Source organism: Nicotiana sylvestris, chromosome 6 (genome assembly GCF_000393655.2).
Source record: "Nicotiana sylvestris chromosome 6, ASM39365v2, whole genome shotgun sequence".
NCBI classification, from domain to species: Eukaryota; Viridiplantae; Streptophyta; class Magnoliopsida; order Solanales; family Solanaceae; genus Nicotiana; species Nicotiana sylvestris.
The window spans coordinates 174,929,563-174,954,830 of record NC_091062.1 but is presented as its reverse complement, the minus strand read 5'-3'; the positions used below and the strand labels follow the sequence as shown (position 1 = coordinate 174,954,830).

Genomic DNA, 25,268 nt, shown 5'->3' with positions numbered 1-25,268 from the left:
GTTATGATTTCAGCTTGTTCAGACTTATACAGTGTGTAGACGTGAGATTCTGACCTTGTAGAAAATTTCGGATGTGGAAATTGGATTCTAAGACTTATGGGCTAGGTTGGATTAAGAAATTTCAGTTATGTTGTATTATCGGACCTATATAGGATAAGGTGACATGGGATCACCCTCGGGTATGTACATAGTGAGGTTACACAGCAATTTGATGGCTTTTGGAACAACTCTAGGAACGTTCGAGGACGGACGTATGTTTAAGTGGGGAGAATGTAACGATCCAACCAGTTATTTTGTGCATTTGCACTTCGCTCGATAGTTTGGGGGCACGAGTAGCTCTGTATGATGTATTAGGACTTATGTGAAAATTTTGAGTTTATTTCGAGTTGATTTGATATGTTTCGGCGTGAGTTTTTGAAAGTCGAAAGTTCAAAAGTTCATTAAGTTTGATTTGAGGTGCGTTTCGTTGTTTCGATATTGTTATGTATGTTTTGAGGCCTCGAGTAGGTCCGTATTATGATATGGAACTTGTTGGTATGTTTCTACGGGGTCCTGAGGGGCTCATGTGAGTTTCAGATAGGTTTGAGCTGTGTTGCGCTCATTTTTTTCCTATGTTTCAATGTCGTTTCTTCAAGCATAAATAGTACCACATTGAACAAATGAGCTCCTATTTCTGTTTTAATTGAAGTATTAGATCTGTATCGTAATTACGGAGTCATAGCAAAAAGAATCGTCAAATTTGGATATCATATAAGGATTTTATGGTCATTTTACTAAGAATTGAGTTGCCAGATTTTTCAGATTAATTACGAAATTGTCACTGACTGCGTATTTAATAATCTGCACTATTTTCAAATATTGAAACCAACATATCTCCTTCAATATAAGGTCAAATGGAGTGATTCAAGAGCCTAAATTGACTAGAATTTCACAATGAATCCATTGGAGGAATCAAAAGTGAGTTTTCAGATATTTTGGCACAAGAAACGAGGCAGAACGGTGTTAAAACGAGGGTTTTGTTCATTTAACATATTTTGAGTTGGGGAGCTCGGAATTGGGCAATTTTCGAGGCAATTTTCAGCATATAAATTGGAGTAAGTGTTCTCTACTCCATTTTGGTTATATTTCGTGAATCTATCTTCGATTTTAGCTTTTGGTTGATGAATTTTAAAGAAGAAACTAGGGGTTTTGGCCTAAAGTTTCATAATATGAATTTTTGAGTTTTGAACACCGATTCAGAGTCGGATTTGAGTGAAACTAGTATGGTTGAACTCGTAATTAAATGGGTTGATAGATTTTGTGAGTTTTGTTGGGTTTCGAGGTGCGGGCCCGAGTTGGTCTTTTTGGCTGATTTTGGGTTTTTTTACTAAAGATTCGATCTTTTTCGATTGGGATTGGTTCCTTTAGCGTTGTTTGATGTATTTGAGCTGTTTTTGATTAGTTTCGAGCCGTTCGAAGGTCGGAACACGCGTGATGGCATTCTTGGAGCATTGCTTGGCTTGCTCGGTGTCGGAATTGACTTGTTTAAGATAAGTAACTCTTCTAAACTTAGTACGGAGGGTATAAAACCCCAAATTACGTGTTATGTGATTGATATTGAGGTGACGCACATGCTAGGTGACGGGAGTGTGGGCGTGCACCCTGTGAGTTGTGAATCTATTGTCTCTAGGGCACTGTTTAGTGGCCCACTTTGGTGATAATTGTATTTTTCACTATGTGATAAAGTAATTGAGCTGTACATCACGCTAGATATCACGTTTAGGCTTTATATTGATATTGTTGGGACCCATAGTGGTCTTTTCTTGCTGTATTCTCATTGAATTCATTGATATTTTGTACTCAGTCACATCCATGCATTCATATTATATCTCAGTCTCAGTTGTTACTTATTGATACATCATATCATTTTTCCGGGTCAGTTTTCATGACATTATGAGCCCGTGGGTAAGACTGAAGAGATTGATGACTGAGTGAGGCCGACATCCTGATTATGAGTGACAGTTACGGGATCGGGTTGCACGCCGCAACATATTTTATTGATTATTAAGTAAGGTCGAGGGCCTCATTGATTTATGCCATGATTGGTTTATTATAGCGCTTGGGCCGTAGGAGCCCCTCCGGAGTCTGCACACCCACAGTGGGCGTGATTGATTATTTTGAGGGATGGATCTTCCTTAGACATGAATCTTGTCTGAAGCATTTATAAGCCTGGAGATGGATCTTCTCCATGGGGACGGATTGGCCTTCCTCTGTACTGAGTGACTAATGGTCAGTGATATATATATATATATATATATATATATATCTTCCCTGGGCCGTATAGGCCATATACAGTACTGAGTGGTTGAGTATGATGAGTGAAAAGTGTGATACAGTGAGGTTGAGTACCTTGTGAGTGTGAGTACATGATTCATCTCTGAGATATGGCATTGGCATGCATATATGACATACATGCATAGAGACGCATTTTCCTCATGTTGTACGGTATCACATCATTCATGACTTTGACACATTGGTATGCGGTCATAGAGTGGTATTTCATACTTGTTATTTGGAAAGGAAATGAAACATGTTTACTTATTGTGGAAAGGATTTTTCAGGAAAAAATACTATTTTCAAACTATCTCATGATATTTCGATGATTTCGATAAAGGATTTGGATTTTTCACTAATATTCTTGAAAATCGAAACTATTTTTGGAAAATTGTGTAAAAGTTGAACATTTTTATCTCTAAGAGTATTTACTTGTTTATTTGCTCTACGTTGTACAAACTGCTATTGGTTATTTGTGTTGGACCCAACGTATGTTCCAGCCCGTCACTACTTTCAACCTGAGGTTAGGTTTGTTACTTTTTGAGTACATGGGATCGGTTGTACTCATACTGCACTTCCTGCACATTGCGTGCAGATACCAGATGTCGATATTGTTGTGTTCGACAGTTGTTGGAATTGAAGGCGTACATGCGTTCTTACTGTAGCGCCCTCTTGTTCACGATAGCCTTAGATTATATAACTTTGTTTATGTACTTTTCAAACAGAAGATGTATTTGTTTCCTATCAGTTTTGAAATCTCTACTCTTAGAAGCTCATGATTTGTACTACCAGTCCTTGAAAAATGTAATAGATCCACATAATTTATTTTGTTTAATTGACTTGTTAAAGTTATTAAAATTGGATAGTTATTAGTTGGCTTACCTAATGGGTTGGGTTAGGTGCCATCACGACTAGTGAATTTTGGGTCGTGATAAACATTTACTAGTGAATAAAGTAAAATACAATAATTGTTCGAAATACAAATTTGGACAGAAAAGAAAATACAAATACTCTAAACGAGACTCTGCTGGCTGTGGATCGTACACAAGATGCAGCTCGCCTCAAGTCCCCGTATCAACCACGTTGTTGCGTCGACAAGGCCACAAAATATATATATGCCTATACAACAAGTGTAGTATGTGTACGAAAACAACGTGTACCCAGTAAGTATCCAGTCTAACCTCGAAGAAATAGTGATGAGGGGTCGACTTCGACACTTACTAGTGGTCCAATAATGTCAGGTACAGTAAAGAGGTAAATAAATGTGAGACACTATAAATAAATAAAAGAAACAAGTATAAAATACGTAGTAAAATTTCCCTCTTTACAATTAACTCAAGCTTTCAACTAGAAAATTTCCTCCTTAACCAGAGCATATATATACATACATACATATATATATATATATATATATATATATATATAGTGGATTTCATCAAAAAGGTTGTCATAATTCAAATCAGGGTAAAAACCCACAACTACACTCGCTTCTTACCAAATATTACGCACGATTCCATGAGAATATTTTATAGGAAATGATGAGGCATACGACCCGATCCAACATAAAAGTAAACTTTGCACTGCTGAGGGTCGAACGACACGTATCAAGATGCATCTATTAACCTGCCAAGGCGAACGGCCTGCTCCTAGAGTATCTCGTACTACACCCAATAGTATCTCAATCATATCAAATGAAACTAGAAAAAAAACTGTAATGCTTCAATTTAAGGTCAATTTGATTAGTATTAAGAGTGATCGAAAAAATTATTTATTTTTAATGAATTATTCATATATGTCTTTAAACTGGAATAAAGACATAAACTTAAACTTTCTTTTTGATGTTGCGATCACATAAAAACATAAACTTTGAGGAGCAATATCTCCCGAGAGTATCTTTTCTCTAACAAAGTGACAGTTAGTCTCAATGTGTTTAGTTCTCTCTTGGAACATTGGATTTGACACAATATGAAGAGCAACTTGATTATCACACACAAGTCTCGTCTGACTAATCTCACCAAATTTCAACTCCTTAAGCAACTTTTTGATCCAAATTAGCTCACATGTCGCCATAGTCATTGCTCGATATTCTGCTTCTGCACTAGATAGGGCAACCACATTCTGTTTCTTGCTCTTTCAAGACACCAAATTTCCTCCTACTAAGACACAATATCCAGACGTAAAACGTTTATCAAAAGGTGATCATGCTCAATCAGCATCTGAGTATCCAACGATCTGCTCATGGCCTCGATCCTCAAACAATAAGCCTTTGCTTGGAGCTGATTTTATATACCGAAGAATGCGGACAACTGCATCCCAATGACTATCACAGGGAGAATTCATAAACTGACTCACAACACTCACAGGAAAGTAAATGTCAGGTCTAGTCATTGTGAGGTAATTTAATTTACCAACCAACCGTTTATATCTTCCAAGATCGCTAAGAGGTTCCCCTGTCCTAGCAGAAGTTTAGAATTCGGATCCATCGGAGTGCCAACAGGCCTACAACCTGTCATTCTTGTCTCCTTAAGAATATCTAAGGCATACTTTCGTTGTGCGATCACAATACCTGAGCTAGACTAGCGACCTCAATACCCAGAAAATACTTTAATCTGCCTAGATCCTTAGTCTGAAAGTTTTGAAAGAGATGTTGCTTCAACTTACTAATACCATCATGATCATTGCCGTTAATAACAATATCGTCAACATAAACGACCAGATAAATACAAAAGATTTGAAGCAGAATGTCGATAAAATTCATAGTGATCAGCTTCACTACGAGTCATGCCAAACTTCTGAATAACTGTGTTGAACTTACCAAGCCAGGCTCGAGGAGACTGCTTTAGACCATAGAGGGACCGGTGCAACCGACATATAAGTCCACTAGACTCCCCCTGAGCAACAAAATTAGGTGGTTGCTCCATATAAACCTCATCCTCAAGGTCACCGTGAAAAAAGCATTTTTAATGTCTAACTGATAGAGAGGCCAATGGAAAACAGCAACCATGGATAGAAAAGGGCGACTGATTCTATTTTAGCCACGGGAGAGAAAGTATCACTGTAATCGAGTCCAAATATCTGAGTATACCCTTTGGCAACAAGACGAGCCTTAAGTCGATCAACCTAGCCATCTGGACCAACTTTAACCGCATACACGCAACGACAACCAACAGTCGATTTACCCGAATGAAGAGAATAAGCTCCCAAGTACCACTCGTATGTAAAGCAGACATCTCATCAATCATAGCCTGTCGCCACCCGGGATGAGACAGTGCTTCACATGTAGACTTAGTGATGGAAACAGAGGACAAAGATGACACAAATGCACAATGGGACGATGATAGACGATAGTAACTTACACCGACATAATGAGGATTAGGATTAAGTGTGGACCGTATACCTTTTCGTAGTGCAATCGGTTGATTAAGAGGAGACAAATCCGCAGTATTAGTAAGGTTAGGTGCAGGACGTGAATCAGCTGGGCCTGATGCTGGATGCGGGCGACGATGATAAGTCAGGAATGGTGGAGCTGTAGAAGGTTGAACTGAACTAGGTGGTGGCACTGGAGCTATAGTTAGTGGCATTGGACTCGGTGGTGGAGCTGCAACTGGAGCTATGGAGGAAGATGAATGGGAGATAGTGACTGAATCTCCAAAAGACGGAACTGGTAGCACCTCAGAAATATCTAAGTGATTAACTGGACCTGTGAAGTATGATTGGGTTTCAAAGTAGGTAACATCAGCAGACATAAGAAATCGCTGGAGGTCAGGAGAATAACATCGATATCCTTTTTGTGTTCTCGAGTAACCCAGAAATATGCACTTAAGAGCACGAGGAACTAACTTATCTTTTCCTGGAGTAAGGTCATGAACAAAACACATACTCCCAAAGAAACGAGGTGGAAGAGAGAATAAAGGTAAGTGGGGAAACAGGGCAAAGAATGGAACTTGATTCTGGATAGCTGAAGATGGCATACGATTTATAAGATAGCAAGATGTAAGAACTGCATCCCCCCAAAAACGCAGCGGAACATGAGATTGTTGAGTAGGGTATGAGCAGTTTCAATAAGATGTCTATTCTTTCTTTTAGCTACCCCATTTTGTTGGATGTGTACGGACAAGATGTTTGATGAATAATCCCATGGGAGTAAACTGCTGAAATGGGGAAGACAAATACTCTAGGGCAATATCACTATGAAATGTGCAGATAGAAACCCTAAATTGATTTTGAATTTCAGCGTGGAAGGTCTGAAAAATAGAAAACGACTCATATCGATTTTTCATCAAAAATATCCAAGTGCACCTGGAATAATCATCAATGAAATTGACAAAGTAGCGGAATCCCAAGGTAGAACTGACCCGACTAGGACCCCAAACATCTGAATGGACTAAAGTAAAAGGTGACTCTATCGATTATCAAGATGCCGCGAGAAATGGGAGCGGGTATGCTTACCGAGCTGACATGACTCACACTCTAGAGTGGACAAGTGAGATAAGCCAGGTACCATTTTCTGAAGTTTTAACAAATTGGGATGTCGCAACCGTTTATGTAATAAATCTGGTGAATCACTAACGAGACAAGTTATTGAAGGAAGACAAGATGCGAGTCTATGTAATTTTGCAAGGATAAGGTAATAAAGTCCATCTGATTCGCGTCCGGTACCAATGATCCACCTTGTACTGCGTTCCTGTATAAAAATAAGGTCATCAAGAAATAAAACAACAGATTTAAGTGATTTGGCCAAGCGACTAACTACTATGAGATTAAAAGGACTACCGGGAACATAAAGAACATAGTCTAAAGGTAAGGAAGTAAGTGGACTTGCTTGACCTATTGCAGTTGCCATGGCTTGAGACCCATTGGCCAATGTGACAGTTGGAAGAGATTGAGAATATGAAATACTAGTGAAAAAAGATTTGTTACCAGAAAAATGATCAAATGCACCTGAATCAATGACCCAAGACTCAAGAGGCTGAAGATTAGGAGACACAAGTCACGCTACTATCTATTGGAACAACGGAGGCTATCCCGAAGATGTCTGTTTTCGTGCTTTGTACTGAAGGAATTCAATATAATCCGGTAAAGAAACCATCTGGATTGAATTCAATGCATTAGATCCAACGGATTGTGAGTTAAAGGCTTCTGATACGAATGTCATTATAATATTGCGCCGGAGAGAGCACAAATTTTCCTGGAATTACTGTTCTTGCCGAAAAACTCACTGTTCCTAGCAAAAAATCACTATAACTGCTAGAAAAAGTTTAAAGTGATCAGAATAAAAAGAAAATATAATGGGTAGGCTCAGATTGACAGTCGAACACACTGTCCAAAGGAACTTGTGCAAAAACTGACCGGAATAGTGCCCACGCGCACAGATACATCGCCAGTGTCAGTGATTTAACACGCGCGTGATGGCGCATGTTAGGGTTTCTGCCGGGGTGGTTTCTTGGGGTTTGGTCGTCGCAGCCTTCCAAGTATGTTGGTGGTGTTGGTTTTAGCACAACACTCACTAATAGAGAGGTGGTGTAATCAGATCTGGAAAACAGTTGCCGGAAATTGATGCACAATGATTGTCTGACCTTTTCGGAGTTTCTCATTGATGCTCGTGGATGGAGAACACTGTGGTGGTGTTGGTTTATGTAAAACACCAGTAAAAAGGTTGTTTTGACACAAACAGCTTCTCAGGTTATTGGAAAAGTGCACGGTGACGACTGATTTCTTCCCAGATGTCGTTGGAATGATGCACAACGACAATTATCTCACCAATGCTCTAATACTGTGATGACCCAAAGGGTCAACACCTGTTTTTAATTGCATTCTGTGCTTTCGGAGCCTTGAAAACCTCATTTAGAGTCGCCTCAATTTGCGTACGCAGTTCGGGCGCGTAGCCGGAAAGCTTAAATATGAAATTCTGTGAAAAATGATGAAATTTGAGTTTAAAATAAATAAATTTGACTTCGGTCAACATTTTGGTTAAACGGACCTGAACCCATGATTTGACAGTCTCGGAGGGTCCGTAGGAAAATATGGGACTTGGGCATATGCCCAAAATCGAATTCCGAGGTCCCAAGCTAGAGAAATGAATTTTTAAGTAAAATTATTTTCTGAAAATGTTTAAGGAATTTTGAAATGAAATCTTATTAGAAAGCGATGGTATCAGGCTCGTATTTTGGTTCTGGCACCTGGTATAGGTCTTATATATGGTTTAAGTCATTTTTGTAAAATTTGGTTGAAAACGGGGTCCGTTTGACGTAATTCGGACCTAAATTTCTAAAGTTGATGTTTTATGAAGTTTGAGAAAAATCATTTGATTTTGAGGTTTGATTCATTGTTTTTGAGGTTATTTTGGCGATTTGATCGCACGGATAAGTTCGTATGAAGTTGTTGAGTTAGTACGTGTGTTTGGTTAGGAGCCCCGAGGGCTCGGGTGTGATTCGGATGTGTTTCGGAGGGTTTCGCACTTAGAAAATGTTGCAAGTTTCTCAGCTGTTGGGTTTGTGGTACTTCTTTCTTCGCGTTCGCGGGAGTACCCACGCGAACGCGATGGGTTAATTGTTACTGAAGGAATTTCCTTCTACGCGAACGCGTAGCTCAGGTCGCGAACATGAGGCTTTGGGGGGATAACCCTTCGCGAACGTGGTCCTGGCCACCCGAACGCGAAGGCCAAATGGGCCTGGGCAGGGGGTGGGGTAGTTGTCTTACGCGAACGCGAATGCGAGGGCTCGAGGAGATTACTCTCCGCGAACGCGAGCCCATGTACGCGAACACGAAGGCTCACCCAGCCTGACCATCGCGAACGCGAAGGGTCAGTCGCGAACGCGAAGGGTCAGTCGCGAACGCGAAGGGCATTTTCGCCTAGTGATTTTAAAAAGGCGGGATTATATAAAAATTTCACAAACATCTTCTTCTCCAAAGCCTTTAGGCGAAGCTTCTCTTCACCATAATCTCTTGGGTAAGTAATCTTTAACTTGTTTTCTTCATTTTCCATCAACACCCACTAGATTTTTAGGCCTAAAACATGTAATTAAGGGTAGAAATTAGGGATTTGGGTAGAGTTAGGGCTTTTTGATTATTTGTGATTTAGACTTCGTTTTGGGGTCGGATTTGAAAACAAATTATATATTCGGGCTCGTAGGCGAATGAGTGATCAGGTTTTGGTCCGAACCTCGTGTTTTGACCAAGCGGGCCCGGGGTCGATTTTTGGAATTTTGGGAAGAATGATTGGAAAGTTATAATTGAACATTGGAATTGGATTGTTTAGCACTTATTGATGATATTGAGTCAATTATGTATAGATTCGATTGGGTTAGAGCCGAATTTGAGAGGAAAAGCAGTGTTCGAGGCTTGAGTTGGCCGTGAAAGTTTGAGGTAAGTGTTCGGTCTAACCTCAGCTTGAGGGATTAGGAGTTGAGTCCTATTTGCTACTTGCTTCTTGTTGAGTGCGACGTATAGGCATGGTGACGAGTATTTATACGTTGCTGTCAAGCATGACCGTGAGTCTTAAATTTGAACGTTGTTGTGCTCTTAGATGGCACTTCGGATGCTTTAATTAATGATCTCCTATATTGAGTAAAGATTGATTTTATCCTCGTAGATCTTAGTTATGATTGAGTATTGTCATTAATTGAGTTGAGTACAAAATGAGTAAGGATTTGGTTATAGTTGATTCTCCCTTGCCGGGATGACTGTTTCGATATATTGTTGTTCCCTTGCCGGGAAGTTATTATATTATTTTTGTTCCCTTACCGGGATTTCTTGAAATTTTGTGATGACTTGTAAATGGGAGAGGGTGGTATGCCTACCACAAGATATAATGAAATGGGAGCGGGTGGTACGCCTACCACAAGATATGATGAAATGGGAGTGGTGGTATGTCTACCACAAGATCGATGAAATGGGAGCGGGTGGTACGCCTACCACGACATATAATGAAATGGGAGCGGGTGGTACGCCTACCATAAGATATGAGAAATGGGATCGGTTTGCACGCCTGCAACAAGATGAAACTGAAAGTGAAAGTTGCCTTATTTCTTTTTATCCGTGTTAGAAGTTAAATTGTAGTTTCCTTATTAGTCTTTGATATTCTGTTTTATCTGCTACCCCCGAAGCATGTTCCCCTTCCCCAGCTTTGATTGCTTATTACCTGTTTACTTTTTTCGCTATATATTATATAACTTTACAGGTTTATCTGGAGTCTGGTCCTAGCCTCGTCACTACCTCGCCGGGGTTAGGCCACACACTTACCAGCACATGGGGTCGGTTGTGCTGATGCTACACTCTGCACTTATATGCAGATACTGGAGCAACGTTTGAGCAGCAACATTAGCTCGGGAGTCAGCCTTTAGTTCACCTAGACACCGAGGTAGTCTTGCATGCGTCCACAGGCTCGGCGTCTACTCTATCCTATTTTATATTCTGTTATCTCATGTATTCGAGACAGACAGCGTTATCTTTCGTTCAAACTAATGTATGTAGTATTCTTAGTAGTCCGTGGATGATGTGACACCAGGTTCTGGGTAGAGACATATATTGGTTTCTAGATATTTGGGTTTCATATTTATTTAAGACTTTCGCTAAATTTTATTTTTCGATGTCATTTAAATGCTTAATCATGGATAATTTAACGAATGAGTTAGTGGTTTCTAAGTTCATGGCTTACCTAACTTCTACGAATAGGTGCCATCACGACTCCCGAGGGTGGGAATTCCAGGTCGTGACAAGTTGGTATCAGAGCTCTAGGTTACACAGATCTCACAATTCACGGACAAGCTCAGTAAAGTCTGAGGGATCGGTACGGAGACGTCTGTGTTTATCCCCCAAAGGCTACAGAGTTAGGAAAATTTCACATTTGTTCTTTCCTGTTGTGCGGTTTTGTTTCTGAATACTGATTGCCTTCCTACTCTATTCTTTCGTAGATAGCGAGAACACGCACTTCCTCATCTACCGCTCAGCAGCCCGAGCCCCCAGCAGCAGCTCCTATGAGGCGCAGAGGGCAAGGCCGAGGCCGTGCTAGAGGCCGAGGTAGGGGAAGATCTCACCCCCGAGCAGCAGCACCAGTGGCGGAGCCTCAGGCTAATTTTGACGAGGAGGTTCCGGTGGGCCCAGCTCAGGTCCCGGATGGGTTTATTGCTATCCCAGTTCTTCAGGATGCTCTGGTCCGATTAGTGGGCCTCATGGAGAGTGTCACCCGAGCAGGTTTACTTCCTGTAGCACCAGTCGTCTCTTAGGCTGGAGGAGGGGCTCAGACTCCTGCTACTCGCACTTCGGAGCAGGTGGCTCCTCAGATTTAGACTCCAACGGTTCAGCTAGTTGGGGCAGTCCAGTCGGGTGTAGTAGCTCAGACCAGCGACGGAGCAGCCATGTCTACCGATGCTTTGTGGAGGCTGGATAGGTTCACCAAGCTCTTCACTACTACTTTCAGCGGTGCTTCTTCTAAGGATCCCCAGGATTTTCTATACAGTTGCCACAAGGTTGTCAGGAACATGGGTATTGTTGAGACCAATAGGGTTGATTTTGCTACATTTCGCTTTTCTGGATCTGCCAAGACTTGGTGGAGGGATTATTGCTTAGCTAGACCAGTCGGTTCGCCATCCTTGACTTGGGAGCAGTTTTCAGTGTTGTTTCTGGAGAAGTTTCTCCCCATTACTCAGAAAGAGGACTATTGGAGTCAGTTTGAGCACCTCCAGCAGGGTTCCATGACTGTTACCCAGTATGAGACCAAGTTCATTGACTTAGCTCGCCATGCTCTTGTCATACTTCCTACCGAGAGAGAGAGAGGGTGAGGAGATTTATTAGTGGTCTGATTCAGCTAATTCGTCTTCAGATGGCTAGAGAGACTGGGAGTGAGATCACCTTTCAGGAGGCGGCCAATGTGGCCCGCAAAGTTGAGATGGTTCTGTCGCAGGGAGGTGGTCATGGGTCAGATAAGAGGCCCCGTCATTCAGGTAGATTCAGTGGTACCTCGTTTGGAGGTAGAGATTCATATGGTTTGAGGCCATCCTCCTAGGCCCTTTAGCTTTCAGGTTTCTCACGGTGCTTCAGGTAGTCGTGGTCCGCCGATGCAGTATTCTGATCAGCAGTCCTTCAATGCACCACCAGCACCTATAAGTCCACCACCGCTTCAGAGTTTCCAGGCTCGTCAGCCCCAGCAGTCGAGGGCTTGTTTTACTTGTGGCGACACGAGGCATATTGCTAGGTATTGCCCTCGAGCTTCGAGCAGTTCTCCGCATCAGGGTTCTCTTGCTATGGTTCAGGCCCCAAGTGTTCCACAGGCCACCCAGTCAGCTAGAGGTAGGGGTAGAGGTGCTAGAGGTAGAGGTAGAGGTCCTAGAGGTGGAGGCCAGCCAGCAGCAGGCCGTCCCAAAGAGGTAGTTCAAGGTGGTGGGGCCCAGCCCCGATGTTACGCCCTTCCATCCAGGCCCAAGGCTGAGGCTTCAGATGCAGTCATTACAGGTATTATTCTGGTTTGTGATAGAGATGCTTCGGTGCTATTTTATCTAGGGTCTACGTACTCGTATATGTCGTCTTATTTTGCATCGTATCTGATCATGCCTAGTGATTCATTGAGTGATCTTGTTTATATGTCTACACCGGTGGGTGATTCTATTGTGGTTGATCGAGTCCATCGTTCTTGTATTGTGGTGATCGGGGGTCTTGAGACTCGCGTGGATTTGTTGCTTCTAGACATGGTCGATTTCGATGTTATATTGGGGATGGACTGGTTATCCCCGTACCACCCTATCTTGGATTGCCATTCCAAGACTGTGACCTTAGCCTTACCGGATTTGTCCCGTTTAGAGTGGAGAGGGACTCATAGTCATTCTACCCGCAGTGTTATTTCATATGTGAAGGCTCGACGTATGGTCGAGAAGGGGTGTTTGTCCTATTTGGCTTATGTTCGTGATTCTAGTGTTGAGGTTCCCTCTATTGATTCTGTGCTCGTGGTTCGTGAGTTTCCTGAGGTTTTCCCTTCAGACCTACTAGGGATGCCACCCGATAGGGATATTGATTTTTGCATCGATTTGACTCCAGGCACTCAACCCATTTCTATTCTGCCATATCGCATGGCCCCGCCAGAGTTGAAAGAGTTGAAGGAGCAGTTGCAATACTTGCTTGAGAAGGGTTTCATTAGGCCCAGCGTTTCGCCTTGGGGTGCGCCGGTGTTGTTCGTTAAGAAAAAGGATGGTTCGATAAGAATGTGCATTGATTATCGGCAATTAAACAAGGTTACAATCAAGAATAAGTATCCACTGCTGAGGATTGATGATTTGTTCGATCAGCTTCAGGGTGCCAAGGTATTTTCAAAGATTGACTTGAGATCTGGCTACCATCAGTTGAGGATTAGGGCATCCGATGTCCCTAAGACAGCATTTCGCACTTGGTACGGGCATTATGAGTTCTTGGTTATGTCATTCGGGTTGACAAATGCCCCAACAACTTTTATGGATTTGATGAACCGGGTGTTCATGCCTTATTTGGACTCGTTCGTGATCGTCTTCATTGATGATATTTTGATATATTCCTGTAGCCAGGAGGAGCACGAGCAGCATCTCAGAGTGATTCTTCAGACTCTGAAGGATAGTCAGTTATATGCTAAGTTCTCAAAGTGTGAGTTCTGGTTGAGTTCAGTTGCATTCCTGGGTCATGTTGTGTCAGTAGAGGGTATTCAGGTTGATCCGAAGAAGATTGAGGAAGTCAAGAACTGGCCTAGACCAGCATCAGCTACAGAGATTTGGAGTTTCTTGGGATTGGCAGGCTACTATCGTCGGTTCGTGAAGGGGTTTTCATCTATTGCAGTCCTGATGACCAGGTTGACCCAGAAGGGTGCCTAGTTCAGATGGTCGGATGAGTGTGAGGCGAGCTTTCAGAAGCTCAAGAAAGCTCTGACTACGACACCGGTGTTGGTTTTGCCCACAGGTTCAGGGCCTTATATAGTTTATTGTGATGCATCTCGCATTGGGCTTGGTGCAGTGTTGATGCAGGATGGCAAGGTCATTGCCTCTGTTTCGAGGCAGTTGAAGATTCATGAGAAGAACTATCCGGTTCATGATTTAGAGTTGGCATCCATTGTTCACGCATTGAAGATTTGGAGGCACTATCTGTATGGCGTGGCGTGTGAGGTGTTCACGGATCATAAGAGTCTTCAGTATTTGTTCAAGCAAAAGGAGTTGAATTTGAGGCAAAGGAGGTGGTTGGAGTTGTTAAAAGATTATGACATCACTATCTTATATCACCCGGGAAAGCCAATGTGGTGGTCGATGCCTTGAGTAGGAAGTCAGCCAGTATGGGCAGTCTTGTTTATATTCCGGTCGGTGAGAGACCGCTTGCCTTGGATGTTCAGGCTTTGGCCAATCGATTTGTGAGGTTGGATATTTCTGAGCCTAGTCGTGTATTAGCTTGCACGGTCACTCGTTCTTCTTTATTGGAGCGTATCCGTGATCGACAGTATGATGATCCTCATTTGTGTGTCCTTAGAGACACGGTGCAGTGTGGAGGAGCCAAGCAGGTTACCTTAGGTGATGATGGAGTTTTGAGACTGCAGGGTCGAGTTTGTGTGCCTAATGTGGATGGGCTGCGAGAGTTGATTTTAGAGAAGGCCCATAGCTCTAGGTACTCTATTCATCCGGGCGCCGCGAAGATGTATCAGGATTTGCGGTAGCATTATTGGTGGCGTAGAATGAAGAAGGATATTGTAGCATATGTAGCTCGGTGTTTGAATTGTCAGCAGGTTAAGTATGAGCATCAGAGGCCTGGTGGATTGTTTCATAGGATTGAGCTTCCCGAGTGGAAGTGGGAGCGGATCACTATGGACTTCGTTACTGGACTTCCGCTGACTCGGAAGAAGTTCGACGCAGTTTGGGTCATTATTGATAGGCTGACCAAGTTAGCGCATTTCATTCCTGTGGCAGTCTCTTATTCATCCAAGAGGTTAGCTGAGATCTATATCCGGGAGATTGTTCGCCTTTATGGTGTGTCGGTATCTATCATTTTGGACCGAGGTACGCAGTTTACTTCACGTTTCTGGAGAGCAGTTCAGCGAGAGTTGGGCACCCAGGTTGAGTTGAGTACAACATTTCATCCTCGGGCGGACGGGCAGTCCGAGCGGACTATTCAGATATTGGAGGATATTCTCGGAGCTTGTGTTATTGACTTTGGAGGTTCGTGGGATCAATTATTGCCTTTAGCAGAGTTTTCCTACAACAACAGCTACCAGTCGAGTATTCAGATGGCTCCTTATGAGGCTTTATATGGTAGGCGGTGTCGATCTCCGGTTGGATGTTTTGATCCGGGAAAGGCTCGATTGTTGGGTATGGATCTGGTTCAGGAGGCCTTGGACAAGGTTAGGATCATTCAGGATAGGCTTCGTACAGCTCAGTCTAGGCAAAAGAGTTATGCAGACCGCAATGTTCAAGATGTGGCTTTCATGGTTGGTGAGCGAGTATTGCTCCGAGTGTCGCCTGTGAAGGGCATGATGATATTTGGGAAGAAGGGCAAGCTTAGCCCTAGGTTCATTGGCCCGTTTGAGATTCTTGATCGAGTGGGAGAGGTAGCTTATAGACTTGCATTGCCGCCGAGCTTATCAGTCGTGCATCCAGTGTTTCATGTGTCCATGCTTCGGAAGTATCACGGCAATCCATCCCACGTGTTAGATTTCAGCACTATCCAGTTGGACAAGGACTTGTCTTATTAGGAGAAGCCGGTGGTTATTCTAGACCGACAGGTTTGTCAGTTGAGGTCGAAGAGTTTTCCTTCTATTCGTGTTCAGCCTCCTGAGGCATCGACCTGGGATTCCGAGTATGATATGCGGAGCCATTATCCTCATCTTTTCCCCGACTCAGGTACTTCTTTTTTCTATCCGTTCGAGGATGAACGGTTGTTTTAGAGGTGGAGAATGTGACGACCCAAAGGGTTATTGCCTATTTTTAATTGCATTCTGTGCTTCTGAGACTTTGAAAACCTCATTTAGAGTTGCTTCGATTTGCGTGTGCATTCCAGGTGCATAGCCAGAAAGCTTAAATATGAAATTTTGTGAAAATAATGAAATTTGAGTTTAAAATGAATACTTTGGTCAACATTTTGGATAAACGGACCCATACCCGTGATTTGATGGTCCCGGAGGGTCCGTAGGAAAATATGGGACTTGGGTGTATGCCCGGAATCAAATTCTGAGGTCCCAAGCACGAGAAATTAATTTTTAAGTAAAATTGTTTTTTGAAGATGTTTAAGGAATTTTGAAATGAAATCTGATTAGAAAGCGATGGTATCGGGCCCGTATTTTAGTTCCGGCGTCTGGTACAGGACTTATATATGGTTTAAGTCATTTCTGTAAAATTAGGTTGAAAACGGAATCCGTTTGACGTGATTCGGACCTAAATTGCTAAAGTTGATGTTTAATGAAGTTTGAGAAAAATCCTTTGATTTTGAGGTTTGATTCATTGTTTTTGAGGTTATTTTGGCGATTTGATCGCACGAATAAGTTCATATGAAGTTGTTGAGATAGCACGTGTGTTTGGTTAGGAGCCTTGAGGGCTAGGGTGTGATTCGGATGTGTTTCGAAGGGTTTCGGACTAAGAAAATGTTGCAGGTTTCTGAGCTGTTGGGTTTCTGGTACCTGTTTCTTCGCGTTCGCGGGAGTACCCACGTGAACGCGATGGGTTAATTGTTGCTGAAGGAATTTCCTTTTACGCGAACGCGTAGCTCAGGTCGCGAACGCGAGGCTTTGGGGGGGATAATCTTTCGCGAACGCGGTCCTGCCCAAGCGAACACGAAGGCCAAATGGGACTGGGCAGGGGGTGGGGTAGTTGTCTTACGCGAACGCGAACGCGAGGGCTCGAGGAGATTACTCTCCGCGAACGTGAGCCCGTGTACGCGAACGCGAAGGCTCACCCAGCCTGACCATCGCGAACGCGAAGGGCATTTTCGCCTAGTGATTTTAAAAAGGCCAAAAACAGAACACTTTTGGGATTTTATAAAAATTTCACAAACATCTTCTTCTCCAAAGCTCTTAGGCGAAACTTCTCTTCACCATAATCTCTTGGGGTAAGTAATCTTTAACTTGTTTTCTTCATTTTCCATCAACACCCACTAAATTTTTAGGCCTAAAACATGTAATTAAGGGTAGAAATTAGGGATTTTGGTAGAGTTAGGGCTTTTTGATTATTTGTGATTTAGACCTCGTTTTGGGGTCAGATTTGAAAACAAATTATATATTCGGGCGAATGGGTGATCGGGTTTTGGTCCGAACCTCGTGTTTTGACCAAGCAGGCCCGAAGTCGATTTTTGGGATTTTGGGAAGAATGATTGGAAAGTTATAATTGAACATTGGAATTGGATTGTTTAGCACTTATTGATGATATTGAGTCAATTATGTATAGATTCGATTGGGTTGGAGCCGAATTTGAGAGGAAAAGCAGTGTTCGAGGCTTGAGTTGGTCGTGAAAGTTCGAGGTAAGTGTTCGGTCTAACCTCAACTTGAGGGATTAGGAGTTGAGTCCTATTTGCTACTTGCTTCTTGTTGAGTGTGACGTATAGGCATGGTGACGAGTATATAGACGTTGCTGTCGAGCATGACCGTGAGTTTTAAATTTGAACGTTGTCATGCTCTTAGATGGCACTTCGGATGCTTTAATTAATGATCTCCTATATTGAGTAAAGATTGATTTTATCTTCGTAGATCTTAGTTATGATTGAGTATTGTCATTAATTGAGCTGAGTACAAAATGAGTTAGGATTTGGTTATAGCTGATTCTCCCTTGCCGGTATGACTGTTTCGATATTGTTGTTCCCTTGCCAGGAAGTTATTATATTATTTTTGTTCCCTTGCCGGAATTTCTTAAAATTTTGTGATGACTTGTAAATGGGAGCGGGTGGTACGCCTACCATAAGATATAATGAAATGGGAGTGGGTAGTATGCCTACCACAAGATATGAAGAAATGGGAGCGGGTGGTACGCCTACCACAAGATCGATGAAATGGGAGCGGGTGGTACACCTACCACGAGATATAATGAAATGGGAGCGAGTGGTACGCCTACCACGAGATATAATGAAATGGGAGTGGGTGGTACGCCTACCACAAAATATAATGAAATGGGAGCGGGTGGTACGCCTACCACAAGATATGAGAAATGAGATCGGGTTGCACGTCTGCAACAAGATGAAACTGAAAGTGAAAGTTGCCTTATTTCTTTTTATCCGTGTTAGAAGTTAAATTGTACTTTCCTTATTATTCTTTGATATTCTGTTTTATCTGCTACCCCCGAAGCATGTTCCCCTTCCCTAGCTTTGATTGCTTATTACCTGTTTACTTTTTCCGCTATATATTATATAACTGCACAGGTTTATCTAGAGTCTGGTCCTAGCCTCGTCACTACCTCATCGGAGTTAGGCTAGACACTTACCAACACATGGGGTCGGTTGTGTTGATGCTACACTCTGCACTTATGTGCAGATACCAGAGCAGCGTTTGAGCAGCAACATTAGCTCGAGAGCCAGCCTTCAGTCCACCTAGACATCAAGGTAGCCTTGCAGGCGTCCGCAGGCCCGGCGTCTACTCTATCCTATTTTATATTCTGTTATCTCATGTATTCGAGACAAACAGTGTTATCTTTCTTTCAAATTGATGTATGTAGTATTCTTAGTAGTCCGTGGATGATGTGACACCAGGTTCTGGGTAGAGATATGTATTGGTTTTTAGATATTTGGGTTTCATATTTATTTAAGACTTTCGCTAAATTTTATTTTCCGTTGTCATTAATTTAACTGGTGAAACATGTATAAAAACGAATGAATTAGTGGTTTCTAAGTTCATGGCTTGCTTAACTTCTACGAGTATGCGCCATCACGACTTCCGAGGGTGAGAATTCCGGATCGTGATAGATACCATGTGAGAAAGCATGGATAAAAATATTATTAATTAATATTCTATGTTACCATATGCCCTATTTATATGTATACATAACACATAAGCTACTTGTATTACACAAGAGACTAGGACAAATTACATAACTATTCTAACAAATTACATACATTCACATAACGCTTCTACCAAATATTAAGGCGTTGCAGCAGAGCCATTGCAATTCAATTCAATCTCTGCTGGCTGCTTCAGTATCTGACGGTCTAATCTCTGCTATTAACTTGGGTGTGTGATGGAGTTATTAGGGTTCAATAGAGTTAGAGCTTTGCACAATTCACTTTCCTCTGTACAATCTTTCTCCTTCTTTTTTTTTGGGGTCAAAGCTACCAAGTGTTGGTTGGGTAGCTTTGGCTAACCCCAACTTGTTCATTTCATTCAGCAGAAGTACAAGGAGGTAGGATGTACAATCATTCTTTTCTTAACTTTTTCTTACTGTTCTAGATTTTGAATTTGTTCCCAAAAAAATTTTAAGTTTAAATTTATGTATAGTATCTAAAAGTTCCTGTGGTGCAAGGTTGCTGTTTTGGTCCCTCAATTATTAGTCCTACTACAGATAAATGTTTCAAGATTCTGTGTTTTTAATTATTATATCATGAGATTACTCATTTTATGCCTTGGAGAATTTTTAGTACCTTTTGTTTTATGATAATATCTTTTGCATTTGCAGAAATTTGGTAATGGAGGGGACCAATAGCTGACTGTATTATTAATAAAAGGATCTAAATGTTTCTAGTGTCAAGTATGCCAGAAATCAAAACTAGAATTTGCCATAATAAAAGCACAATTATCCCTTCTATGTATTTCTTTTGCTTTAAACAGAAATGTAAGAAGGAAAAAGAAGGAAAGAAGCTTGTCTGAACAATTAGTTTTTTGTCAAGGTAGTATCAGATCTTCATGTATTTCTTTGATCCTATAGTGGACTTTCTGGCATATTATATCGTGGTCATACTAGTAATGATACAGGTTTAAAAGTTTTCTTTAGACACGTGACACATTCTTTTGATTCCCCATCTTGCTTGGACTTAGACATAGTAGTAGTTGTTCTTCTGCACATTTTTCTGATTATTGGTCAGATATTGTTTTAATAGAAAGTAGAATGTGCAAGCACAAATTGGGTTCTCATATTCTAGGCCTTCTTACTGTTTTTAAGGTGTAATCTGATATTTCTACATCCCCACGTGATGCAGAAGCTAGTAGCTGGGTAGAGAGTAGCTGTTGGAGGTCTAAAGTGAGGTTATGGGTTCACGACGATCAGCAAAACGTCTCCGTGCCTCAGGAGCTGTGTTTAAGTTAATTTGTGTCTATTCTAATTTTGTAAATTTATTTGTCTGTTTTAATTCTAGTAAACTGTTAGCTTATTTTTAGTCTAGGTGTCTATCAGAAGCTCATGTGGTCTAAGTGTGTCTTTAATTCCTTATCCATGATCAAAGAAGGAACTCCTCATTAAGCAAGAACTGTAACTAAGAACGGAGCAGTTCAATTTTGGGTACAGGAAAAACTCTCCTAGAGCAATCTATTTTCATCGAATTTTTCCAATTGATAAGAAAAGCTAGTCTGAAGTCCAATAAATTTCAATGAGTCTACTCAGTCATTTTGCCAAGTGAGTAATAATTTCCAGCTTATTATCATTGGCCTTCAGGTGATCATTCAACTATGTCGTACTACTTGTAAGTCTTGCTTTGTATCCAGCCTCTTGAGCAAATTATGAATGACACTATGTTTTGCTTGATTGTGTTGTCTTGATCCATTGTGAAAGGTGGGTTTGCTTGATTGTGTTGTCTTGATCCATTGTGAAAGGTGGGTTTCTATGAAAACTGAATGGTATTTCCACTGGTGCACCACTTTTCCTTCTCCCCTTCTTCTATTGCTTTCTGCCCCACTTCTGCAACTTAATCCTTTCTATATTTGCGGTAATTGTTTTGCTGCTTCTTCTTTTTTCTTTTCTTTTTCCCCTCTACACCGTTTAATGTTTTCTTTGCTTGACCTAAGGTATTGCCTTCTCCTCCAAACTAGCAGGAATGAGAAGCCATTTCCAGCTACTGGGCTTGCACATTTCTCCCTGCTGTATTTTTTAGCTATTCTTGAGCCTTAAGTTAGCTTCAAGATGGTGAAGAATTATACCAGCAAATGTAACAATCAAAGTTAATAAAGTGCTTAATTAGTACAGTAATGTTTGACAGTCCAATGCTGATACTTAACTTGCTGTCACAGTGATCCCAAAGTTCTGCTCTTGTCCTTAACTAGCTGAAATTGAAACCAGATATGCAGGAAGGAAGGATTCACACATCCTCTCTGTCCTTAACTAGCTGTAACTGTAACGAGATACGAACTCCAGTTTAGGTGTCAGTGCTACAGGTCTGGGGACAGAAGTAGAGATTCAGCTCAGTAAAATCTGTTGTTCGAGTAGACAAAAACAACAACAAAAAAAAACCAGTGAATTCCTTCTAGTGTTGTTCGAGAAGGAATTCTAGAAATTAGTTCATGAAGAGATTCACTTATTGCAATATTTATTTACTACATGAGTGATAAAGCATACGAAAACTTGTGGTGGTTTGTCTTACTTTTGCAAGAATCTAGATCTTTCCGTATGAAACATCACTAATCTATTGGATACATGGCAAGCTGTTAACTGAGATCTCAGTTGAGGGTTCTGATGTTGAAGTTGTAGAAGTGAAGGTTGACTTTGCTATACTTAGCCGCTTTGTCTTAGGAATAATAATTCTTTATAGGATTAAACGTTTCTCTTGTAGGCGATCTCTCATCATTTGTTCTCCTTATTGTGTAGGCGATCTTTTAGCACATCAGTCAAATGACATGGAAGGGTCCATCTATCAGTATATGGGTACAGCTTTATTCTCTCCAGAACTATAACTAGCCTTTTTTTTAACCCCAGCTCACTGGGTGATGTAACTTCCATATTTCATCAACCTCAGGCCTAAATGATCTTCTGTTTCTTCAACATTTTTCTGATTTTTTTTTTCTGTTTATATATGTTGAGAACTGTGTTCAGGATACAGCAGCTGTTCTTGAGCTGTTTGTTTTTGTCATGCTTCAATTGTTTTTGGGGCATGTCATTCATGCTTTTGTTTACTCATGCAGTTGTGCTATATGGTATCCTATTATATATTTATATATATATATATATATATATATATTTTAATGTAGTCTGTCTGTATCTTCCAAGTCCATCAGCATGAGAGCGGGGATTTACAAATATGGATTTTGTCCTGTTTGTGTAGTTCTTACAAGCGAGCCTGTTAGACTTTATTTCTGCGTTAGACTTTCCATGACGGCATGACCCTCCATGCCTGTCTCGCGTTATCATTTTGTTGTGCAGGAAATAGTACCTTCGCCAGAGTCTCTTGATAACTCTTCTAAACATGAAAGTAATGAAGAGGAAACACCCAGGACAAGTGCAAAGAGAAAGCAGCGTGCTTCAGGCAAGGACAAGGTAAGCATTTTAAATCATTGTTCATGTTGTTTAATCCTTTCTTATTCTGTGTGTTTCTATCATACTAATGCTCTGTGCTATTCTTGTTCTATTTTGCAAATGTAAATTGTCTTTATGCTGCAATTCTTCCAACTAATTCTTGTTATAAAAGTCGATAGTGGTTAGCAAGTAGTATAGACTTACCACTTGTTGCCACCTGTTAAGTGCTTGTATACACACACACATATTTTGCTTGTTCTTTAAAATAGCTGTTTGTTTCAAAACCTAACATTTGTGTTAGGAAACAACAAAAGCCAAATGCAAATGTCACCTTAATCTTGCTGAATGCGTATTTAAATTTTTTGCTCTTATGGGAAGGGGACTACTGCGCTTCTTTCTCCAACCGTCCCTCTTCTGTGTTACTGACATTTGTTGGCACTCATTTCTGATTGCTTATTTTTATTTGAATTCACTCTTTTTTTATAAGGTAAATTGTATTAATCACAAGGGATAAAACTCCCGTATGCAAGAAGTATACCAAAAAATAGAGAATTTACATCAGAACATGATTCTCTACAAATGAAGCTCAATCTTCTATACAAGTAAGGGTTATATGAGTGCACCAAAAAGCGATCAAAGATAAAAGACTACTCTTAAGATGTGAAAAAGGAGACTCAATCCCCTCATAAGCTCTCTATTTCTCTCCCCCAGAACTATCCACATGAGAGCTAACGGTGCGAACTTCCATGCCTTTTACTTTCTTTTTCTATGGAAACCGGCCCAGCTATTTAACATTTCCTTTACAGTGCTTGGCATCACCTATTGAACACCAAAAAGATTCAAGATTGCCCTCCGCAAACCCGAGGACACAGGGCAATGCAACAAAAGATGATCAACTTCTTCCCCTAAGCTTTTACACATGTAGCACCAACTAACAAGTGTAATTCCTCTCTTTCGCAGATTTTCCGCAATCAAGATCACTCCCCTCGCCGCTAGCCATGCAAAAAAGCACACCTTCGTGGGCGCCTTAGGATGACGGTTATCGTTAGTCATGTTTTATCTTGACAAATTGCTTTATTCTAGATTAAATTCATTTAGCTTCTACAGTACTGTGTGATTACCAAGTTGTTTGCCTGGGAGATTAATACCTAACCACACTACCACTGTACTGCTTCTACTTGTCAGGTGAGCGAGAATGTGCAACATGGTGAGAGCCTGTTTTTTTAAAAAAAAATAATTATAAATGATAATTAGCTTTTTTTTTCTCAATCACTATATATTACAAAAATATTTTTTTAATGTTACCACCTGGTATCCTTTACCCGTTTTGGGACCCGACTAACCCGGATTCGTGCCAGGAAGTCCCACTTTGGGGCGTAAAGCGCTCCCTACCAAAGGAAACTCTGTACTTAGGGTTCAAACCTCTGACCTCATGGCAAAGGATGGGAAGTATTTACCTCATGGCTAAGGATAGGTAAGTATTTGCCACTCCACCACAAACTTTTGGTGTTAATCCTCTATAAAAATGATCTTTTCTTCATATTCTAGCAGTACGAGAATTCTTTGTGTTTCTTTGACTCTGGTTTCGCTATGCCAGGCAGAAGAAGAAAAAACCTAGAAATGCTGATCATCAGCGAAGCATGAAAGATTGGAGGCTTCACCTAAAAGGTTGTATACTCTCCTTAACCTTGTGCTTGTGTGATGTATTAACATGTTGTTGGGAAGCCTAACGGTTTCAGTGATGGATCTCTTTCTGCAGCAAGTCAAAAGACACGACAACAAAATCTGGACAGAAATCCAAGGATGATGGTAAGCTTAAGCACAACTTAAAAGATGGCACCTCAAAATCTGGCAGGAGAACTGACGATACAACCAGCAGTAAATCTAGGGCCCAATCTAAAAAGAGCAGTGGCAAATCTGTTGATGATACTGAAAAGCCATCTGCTCGGTCTAAAGATGTTAGCAGTAGTACTCCCAAATCCAAGTCCAAGCAAGATACCCCGTCAGCGACTGGCAACAAGTCCAAGCAAGAAACAGTTACAGCTGCCGTCAAGTCCAAAAATAAAACCCCTCAAAATGGCGGCAAGCCCAGTGCCAATGGCATGGAGAAGCTAAAATCTCGCTCGTCGAAGGTTAAAGGAAGTGGGAACGAGAAGGAAAAAGCAACTAATTTGGCAGAAGACCCTGATAGCAGCTCTAAGGGAAAATTCTCTAGTGCGTCGAAGGATCGAGAAAATGAGGCAAAGAGTGGAAAGAAGCGTGGGAGAGGAAAGAACTGATAATTTGATGCACATCTGTAATAGTGGAGCTGCTCTGTTAGTGCCTATGCTATATTCTTGGACCTGTTACAGCTCACTGAAGAGGCTATAGAGCCTAAGTATGCCTTGTATGCTATTTGCTCTCTGGCACAATCTGGAGTCACAGCTTGCAAATGTGTCTTAGGTTCTTAGTTATGTTGGTACTAGTTTTCTGCGTAGTCTGTCAGTAAAGCATATTGGTAGCTGTAATTGGTTAGTTACAGCTTGAGGGGAGTCAATTCTCATAACACGTCTGTACTATTTGCCAGAATGAACATCTTTGCCAGTCTAAAGAGTAGATATATTGGTTTAA

The 25,268-nt window shown here is 41.3% G+C and overlaps 1 protein-coding gene across 5 annotated transcripts; it reads left to right on the top strand.

Moving 5' to 3' along the window:
- Positions 1–19,292: 19,292 nt before the first annotated feature.
- LOC104242278 (uncharacterized) lies at positions 19,293–25,268 on the top strand. Of its 5 annotated transcripts, XM_009797307.2 has the most exons (7): positions 19,293–19,622; positions 20,416–21,904; positions 22,014–22,070; positions 22,566–22,679; positions 24,017–24,132; positions 24,256–24,326; positions 24,418–25,268. In XM_009797307.2, exons 3-7 carry the CDS (start codon positions 22,038–22,040, stop codon positions 24,486–24,488), a joined length of 405 nt encoding a protein of 134 aa, XP_009795609.1. In that variant the 5' UTR covers positions 19,293–19,622; positions 20,416–21,904; positions 22,014–22,037; the 3' UTR covers positions 24,489–25,268. The 5 variants fall into 5 exon arrangements, 2 of the variants coding, with proteins under 2 accessions (XP_009795609.1, XP_009795608.1); XR_011400316.1 differs by adding an exon at positions 23,619–23,702 and having other exon boundaries at positions 20,416–22,679; XR_714950.2 differs by adding an exon at positions 23,619–23,843 and having other exon boundaries at positions 20,416–22,679.